This window comes from Babylonia areolata, chromosome 9, assembly GCF_041734735.1.
Source record: "Babylonia areolata isolate BAREFJ2019XMU chromosome 9, ASM4173473v1, whole genome shotgun sequence".
In the NCBI taxonomy this organism is placed as follows: domain Eukaryota; kingdom Metazoa; phylum Mollusca; class Gastropoda; order Neogastropoda; family Buccinidae; genus Babylonia; species Babylonia areolata.
In genome coordinates this window covers 37,585,331-37,593,908 of record NC_134884.1, presented here as the reverse complement: position 1 = coordinate 37,593,908, position 8,578 = coordinate 37,585,331, and the positions used below count along the sequence as shown (strand labels likewise).

At 40.9% G+C, this 8,578-nt stretch overlaps 1 protein-coding gene across 1 annotated transcript in view; it reads right to left on the bottom strand.

Moving 5' to 3' along the window:
* Positions 1-4,233, bottom strand: part of LOC143285428 (uncharacterized) — a 153,905-nt gene extending 149,672 nt beyond the window's left edge. The window contains exon 1 of the mRNA XM_076592691.1: positions 3,987-4,233. Within this exon, the coding sequence (XP_076448806.1) occupies positions 3,987-3,992 (6 nt within the window). The 5' untranslated portion in view covers positions 3,993-4,233. The remainder of the gene's footprint in view (positions 1-3,986) is intronic.
* Positions 4,234-8,578: the final 4,345 nt, after the last annotated feature.

Here is an 8,578-nt window from a genome sequence, read left to right as displayed (position 1 = left end):
GCATGCTATTGTTTTTTGTTTGTTTGTTGTTTTGCTGGGGTTTTGGTTGTTGTTGTTGTTGTTTTGTTTTTTTGTTGGTTTTTTGGTGTGTTTTTTTTCTGTTTTTTGTTTTTTGGTTGTTGTTTTTTTGTTTGGTTTTTTTTTTTGGGGGGGGGTTGTTTTGTTTGTTGTTTTTTGTTTTTTTGTTGTTGTTGTTTTTAGGGGGGGGGGGGGGGGGGGGCGGGGGGTATTTTTGCTTTTTTTCAATTTTTTAATTAAAAAAAAAAAAAGCCAATTGTTATTTTAGCGCACGTTAAAGAGCCCGCGGCAATAAATGATTTGTCCCTGGCAAAATTCTAGTGGGAAATCCACTCTGCTATCATGTGTATGTATACGCGTGCTTGATAAACTGGCTTGATGACACAGGAAACGAATGATGAGGGCTTAAGGGCAGCCGTAAGTCGGCTCTGCAAGTATACAGGCTGTTATGCAAATGACTGTTTTTGTAAAACAATGAGATGTTGGTCGATGATCGAAGATATGAGCTGTATGTTATATTTTAAAAAAAAAAATCATTTAGAAAATCAAATGATAAGAAGAAGAAACAGAAACTAAGTGCAGTCCACTATGTACCGGTTTGAGTTTCAGTTTCAGTAGCTCAAGGAGGCGTCACTGCGTTCGGACAAATCCATATACGCTAGACCACATCTGCCAAGCAGATGCCTGACCAGCAGCGTAACTCAACGCGCTTAGTCAGGCCTTGAGAAAAAAAAGGGAATAAATAATAGATAAGCTTACATAAATAAATAAATAAATAAATAAATATGATATAAAAAAAAGGGTAGAAAGTTTGAAAGTTAACAAAATAATCAATTGTATGGTTGCTGCAAAACTATACTTTTTTTTTCTTCTTTGTCACAACAGATTTCTCTGTGTGAAATTCGGGCTGCTCTCCCCAGGGAGTGCGCGTCGCTACACAACAGCGCCACCTTTTTTTTTCTTTCTTTTTTTTTCTGCCTGCAATTTTATTTCTTTTCCTATCGAAGTGGATTTTTCTACAGAATTTAGCCAGGGACAACCCTTTCTGTTGCCGTGGGTTCTTTTACGTGTGCTAAATACATGCTGCACACGGGATCACGGTTTATCTTCTCATCCGAATGACAAGCGTCCAGACACATGAGTCAAGGTCTAGTGGAGGGGGAGAAAATACTGGCGACTGCTGGTGTGATTCGAACCAGTGCGCTCAGATTCTCTCGCTTCCTACGCGGACGCGTTACCTCTAGGCCATCACTCCACTCCTTTGTAATTAGTTCTATCCTTTTTGTCATGAGAAAACCCATTCCTTTGTAATTAGTTCTATCCGTTTGTTATGAGGAAACCCATTTTTTTCTTAAATTCTGCTCATTCCATCTTCAAAAACTGTACATTTCTCCATTTCGTAATTGTAGAACTTAACGTCTCCTACCGTGAGGTTTATTTTCCCCACTACTCCTGTTCTTCACAGAAAAAAAGGGAAATACATTATTACAAAGGTATTTATTATATGTTTCATTATTACAAATGTATGTTATATGTTTCATGAATAACAATGATAATAAAAGAACAATCATTGTGATAATGATAATAATAATAAGAAGAAAGAAGATAATAACAATAACAACAACAACAACAATGATAATAATGGTATTAATATTATCATCATTATCACCATAACCATCACCACTATCAGTATCATCATCCCTGTAACACAGCAAACTTGTTTATGTCATCATTATTAATAGTAGTAGCAAAGCAACAGCAGAGTGGTTTAAGCGTTGGACTTTCAATCTGAGGGTCCCGGGTTCGAATCACGTGGCAGACCTGTTAGTGTCTGAGCCTCCTTCGTGTGTATACGCACGCAGAAGATCAAATACGCACGTTAAAGATCCTGTAATCCATATCAGTGTTCGGTGGGTTATGAAAACACGAAAATACCCAGCATGCATGAACCACGACAGAGTCATCGGCAAATCGATGTTAGTTGTGTAACGGAAAGAAGAGGAGAGTAGTAGTATCATTGTTATTATCATCATCATCATCAATATCCCCATTATCGTCATCATAACAAAGAATCAATAGTTTTGTTGCTTACACTTCAGGAGATGAATGCGAAATCTTTAGACGGAGTCAATTTTGAGGAGGTGAGGGGTCGGGGGTGGGGGTTAAATCATTTGAGTACAATTACACACACCACTGACGCACATACCAGAAGAGCAAAACACCGCTGGTTTCTTTTTTCTTTTCTTTCGTTTTTTTTTCTGTGTGTGTGTGTTGTTGTTTGTATGCTTGTTTGTTTTGTTGCTGGTTTTTTGTTTGTTGTTGGTTTCTTTGTTTGTTGGTTTTTGGGTGGGGGTGGGGGGTTCCTAACTGCTGTACGTTATCGTGTATGATAGTCGGTCATGTCCGACTATAACCATCAGAACAGCACCCTTGAGATCGAAGCGGCCACTGCTGTTTCCGACTATCTGGGCTAGAACCTAATTATGGTGGACAGACAGTACGTGTCTTCTTGTCTAACTTACAGGCCTTAGCCCCGCTCGCTCGGCTCAGAGGACAGTCGGCGTTCATACCACTGCTGTTCTCTTCTAATAAATAAAGATATGAAACAGCGTCTACGTATAATGTCGTTGCTGTCAAGAAATTGCAGTTTATTTCAGTTTCTCTGAGTTTCACTGCGTTCGGACAAATCCATTATACGCTACACCACATCTGCTAGGCAGATGGCTGACCAGCAGCACTATAACCCAACGCGTTTAGTCAGGCTCTGAGTGCATGCTTATTTATATATTTATGTACCTATCAGAGTGAATTTCTTCCACATAATTTTGCCAGAGGACAACACTCTCGTTGCCATGGGTTCTTTTTTCAGTGCGCCGGCAAGTGCGTGCTGCACACGGGACCTCGGTTTACCGTCTCATCCGAATGACTAAGAGACGCTCAGTTCGATTTTCCAGTCAAACGTGCATGGAAGAAAGGGGCGACAGCAAGATTTGAACCCAGACCCTCACACTCTGTACTGGCACATGAGCGTCTCAGCCATTCTGCAGCCTTACTCTTAGAAGTACGAAGTCAAGAAATCGATAGGAAAAACAAATAAAACTGCACGCAGGAAAAAATACAAAAAAATGGGTGGCGCTGTAGTATAGCGACGCGCTCTCCCTGGGGAGAGCAGCCCGAATTTCACACAGAGAAATCTGTTGTGATAAAAAGAAAAAAAGAAATACAGATTTTTTTTTTTTTTAAAGTCAGGACAGTATAATAACCAAACTTTCCTAAACACAAGCAATCAGCTGGTAACCGCAATCTTCCTCTTGAGTTTACAGCAACTATAGTGATTGTTTGTCAGTTGAAAAGTTTTGCTGGAGGAAGTATTTTTCTTTTCTGTCTTTTTTTTTCTTCTAAACATGTACCACACAATAGCTAATAGTTATTACTAAGCTTGTAGGTCTGTCCCCTAAAGCTGGAGCGACAAACATTTCTTGTATCAGTGAAATGAATAGCACTGGACCCGGCATTGTAACAAGCAACAACAAAAAACAAAAAAGAAAAAAAAAAAAAAAAGAAAAGAAGAAAAAGAAAATTGAAAGCTTTGCTTACCGAAAACCGTCCGCGGTCTCCCGAAAAAACAAAAACAACAACAAAATGAATTTAAAAAAATATATATATATAATAAATAAATAAAACACACACACACACACACGCGCGCGCAATTTTTGTTTTGTTTTCTTCTTCTTTTTCTTCTTCTTCCTCTTCCTCTTCTTCTTCTTCTTCTTCCTCTTCGTTTCACATTTTCTTTAAATTTGAAACAATCGACCAGTGCACACACTGACGCAGTCACGAAAGAAGAACACGAACTAAACCAACCAACAATGACACGAAAAGAGAGAACTAAACAACAAAACAATGCTCCCTCAACTCAACTCAACGCAACTCTAACTCAACACAACTCACACACTCACTTCACTTACCATCATTGGCCGGCCCTAAACCGAAGGGTTTGGAGAGAGATTTAAAAAAAAACAAAAAACAACAACAACCCAACCCAACCCCCCAAAACCTTCAGGAAGATGACGTTATTTCGTAGCGTAACCCCTTGATAGGCAAACAAACCGCCGACCAAAAGTTTTAAGGACTGAGAACAATCACAAAGACAGTTGTCATCGGAAATCCACCGTCTTGACCAGTCGACCAAGTTGCCTTGATACACCGGAGAAGACCGCTCCGTCTGCAAATCCGAAACGACAAACCTATCTCCTGTTACATCCGGTGAACCAATCAACACCAAGAGGATACACTCTGGTATGTAAATGAGCCGGGGTCAAAGGCCGCTCGTTTGAATATTGAGAGGGGCGAGGAGAGAGAGAGAGAGAGAGAGAGGGTGAAGAGGGAGTGTGTGTGTGGGGGGGGCGGGGGTGGGGGGGGGGGGGTTGTGAGGGGGTAGGGATGGAGAATGGTTGGGATGAGAGTAGTAAGTCAAAGTAAAGTGCGTGAAAATGATGGTGGTGGTGGTGATGGTGGTTCTGGTGACGACGTGCGCGCGCCGCGAAGGCGGAGAGAGAGAGAGAGAGAGAGGTGAGGCGTTGAGTGGGGCCCGTTAGTACTGGGGAGTTTTGTGGGCTTGATTATTAAATAGTTGACTCTCTCTCTCTCTCTCTCTCTCTCTCTCTGTGTTGCTGTTTATTTTGTGTTTTGCTTGTGTGTGCTTGCGTGCATGTGTGTGTGTGTGTGTGTGTGTGTGTGTGTGTGTGTGTGTGTGTGTGTGTTATTGTGAACAAGCAGAGTGGAACAATGGGATGTCTACAGTACCATCAACAAGTCAAATACAAAATCAGTTTACGAAAACACACAAAAGTAATCTATAATTATCAGTATCTCATTGGTTTTCCATCATCAACATAATCAGAAGAAGAAGAAGAAGAAGAAGAAACACATAGGAGAAGAAAAAAAACGCAAGGAGAAACGCAGTGAACAGAAACACAAGAACAACAACAAGAGACACAAAGTATAATGACCACGAAGAAGAAGAAGAAGAAGAAGAAGAAGATCGAGACACAAAGAATAATGACCACTCCACAATGACTGCTTTTATAATCCAACCAAACATCTGTCTGTCTGCCTGTCTGTCTGTCTGTCTGTCTCTCTCTCTCTCTGTCTGTGCTCTTTTCCTTGACCACAACGATGCCATTGTCCCCCACTAGCGATGCAAGTCCGTTCTGATGCCTGTGGACACTACCACGCTTTATCTATTGATTCTTCTTCATTTTTTTTCTTTTTTTTTTTTTTGGTTCCTTTTTTATGTTTTTTGTTTGTTTGTTTGTTTGTTTTTTGCCAGTGACTTTAGACACGTGCTTGGAAACGACATCATAACCATTCTTTTGTTCGTTCTTAATTCTCAATTTTCCGTCTTCTCTGGAGAAAAAAAAAAGGGGAGGGAGGGAGGGAGCGTTATGGTACGATGATTATGATGAGATTCGTGGGGTCTATGCGTGTGTGTGTGTGTGTGTGTGTGTGTGTGTGTGTGTGTGTGTGTGCGTGCGTGCGTGTGTGTGTGTGTGTGTGTGTGTGTGTGTGTGTATGTGTGTGTGTGTGTGTGGACGGGGAGGGATGTGTTGATGGAGTTGTGAATGCGAGCAACTGGCAGTGTTGAACCATCTACTTAATTAGATATCATCGTGTGTATCTATTTATTATTTCTGCATGCATCTGTTCATATATTATATATATATATATATATATATATATATATATATATATATATATATATATGTGTGTGTGTGTGTGTGTGTGTGTGTGTGTGTGTGTGTGTGTATCATCATGTTCTATCCTGATGATATATAGCCTTATGTAATCTCGGATTGTGTCATATAAACAACAAAGATACCATTCATCGTACTGGTCGTTGTTTTGAAATATTCCACACAGAGTAACTGTTGTGAGCGCTCGCTCATAGGTTCAAGTTTTTCTGTGGCTGAGGTCCGTATCATGATAACGGTACTTATATAGCGCTGAATCTTGTGCAGAGACAAATCACAGCGCTTTCATACCAGTTATTCACACGCATGCATAACTGTAATAACTGGAGAAACTGAAGACAAGGAAGAGGCAGGGGAGGGAGGCTATCTTTGGAAGAGGTGGGGTTTTAATGCCAGACTTGAAAGAGCTGAGTGCGGAGACCTGACGAAGCGAAAGACGAAGTTCATTCCAAATGCAATGTCCAGAGACAGAGAAAGAACGGTCCATATTCTTGTATTGTATTTGTATTTGTTTTTTTTTTTTTTATCACAACAGATTTCTCTGTGTGAGATTCGGGCTGCTCTCCCCAGGAAGAGCGCGTCGCTACACTGCAGCGCCACCCATTTTTATGTCTTTTTTCGTGCGTGCAGTTTTATTTGTTTTTCCTGTCGAAGTGGATTGATTTTTCTACAGAATTTTGCCAGGAACACCCCTTTTGTTGCCGTGGGTTCTTTTACGTGCGCTAAGTGCATGTTGCATACGGGACCTCGGTTTATCGTCTCATCCGAATGACTAGCGTCCAGACTACAAATCAAGGTCTAGTGGAGGGGGATAAAATATCCGGCGGCGGCTGAGTCGTGATTCGAACCAGCGTGCTCAGATTCTCTCGCTTCCTTGGCGAACGCTTTACCTCTAGGCCAATGTGCTAATGTCCACCACCACCACCATCACCATCACCACCACCACCCCTCCACACACACACACACACACACACACACACACACACACACACCGCCCAACCTTAAAGTTGGGTTTAACGACCTTACTAGCCAAAAAGCTCTTCATGTTTCTGTTTGTTTGTTTTTTGTTTGGTGTGTATGTTTTTTTTAGTTTGTTTGTTTTTGGGTTTTTTTTTAAATCTTGGTTCAGTGAAGGATGTGGTGTTCGAGATGGGGTGAGTCCTGGATGTCTGTGTGTCCGGGTGGGATGGCAGGTCCGTCTGGCTGTTCCAAGAAACAGCTCTAGAAGGAATAGACCAATGGACATCTGGTGCCGTTTTATCTATTGCAGTTCCGTCATTGCTCCAGCTGGCAAAAAAAACATCCAAATCACAACCAGCTGAAACCCTTCAGTCACTTGCTTTGTTCGAGAGATTTTTTTTCGATTTTTTCTTTTTTTTAAGGGCTGTTTCTTTTCTGACTTGTTAAATGTTATGGTGCGACTGGTTCACGATGACCCACTTGTTTCTTTGTGTTTCTTTTTTTTTTCTGTGATTATTCACTTGCCTACATCCATCCATCCATCCTTACTTACTTACTTCAGTGAATGTGTCAGATCAGACACGGCCCGTGTTTCTTTGCTCTTGTTGTTATTGTGTGTGTGTGTGTGTGTGTGTGTGTGTGTGTGTGTGTGTGTGTGTGTGTGTGTGTGTGTGTGATTTTCTTTTAAAGGAACGAAACAAAACAAAGAAGTTGAGAATATCATAATGACTTCGCGCATGCACTCATAGCAGATTCATTGTCGTATTTTTGTTGTTGTTTTGTTTGTTTGTTGGGTGGGTGGGGTTGTTTTTTTTGTATTGTTTTTCGGGTTTTTTGTTGTTGCTGTTGTTGTTTAGTTTTTTGTTGTTGGTGGTGGTTTTTTGTTTGTTTGTTTGTTTTTTTACACACGCTCAATGCATTTTTGTTTGTTTTACTGTAGCTGGGTCTCGTCGCAACGACCCTCTCTCCCATGTCTCCACCCATCACCTCCACCCCACTTACACCCCACCCCAACCTCCATACCCACACCCACACCCTTCCCACCCTCTGACATATCATCAATATAACACACACACACACACACACACACACACACACACACACACACACACATATATATATATATATATATATATATAGAGAGAGAGAGAGAGAGAGAGAGAGAGAGAGAATTACACACAATAATGCTTTTGTATTCGCCGTTTGAATGGTGTTTGTTGTTGTTGTTTTTTCTTCTTTTTTTTTTCTTTTGTTTTTAAACAACGTATCCTTGTGTGGTCGGAGGAGCGGATGGATGGGCGGTTTGCTGGTCGAGACGGTTGGGGTCCGTTACGGCTTCGGTCGGGAAGCTAAAGTAGCTTCTTTTTCTTTCTTTTTTTCTTTTTTTTTTTTTTAAAGGTCAGCTCAGTGTTTCGGTTCGAAACAGTGATGTCCTTTCTTCGACCCATTGTACTGCATTGCTCGTATTGTATTGTATTGTATTGTATTGTATTGTATTGTATTGTATATTGCCCTTCTTCGTCTTCTTCTTCTTCCTTCTTCCTTCTCCTTCTCCTTCTCCTCCCCCTCAATGCCCTCCACCTCTTCTGGTATTTCATCGATGTTTGTGTGGCCTGTTTTGTTGTTGTTGTTGTTGTTGCTGCTGCTGCTGCTGTTGTTGTTGTTTTTGTTGTGTGTGTTTTTTCTTGGGGGGGGGGTTGTTGTTGTTTTTTTCTCTCTTTTTTTCGGTTTTTTTTTTTTTTTTTGTTTTTTTTGGTGGGGCCTCCAACCTCCTCTTTTTTTTCCACATCTTTCTTTTTCTTCTTTCACAAACTCATATTTACCTTTCATGCGCCACTTTCCCCCAC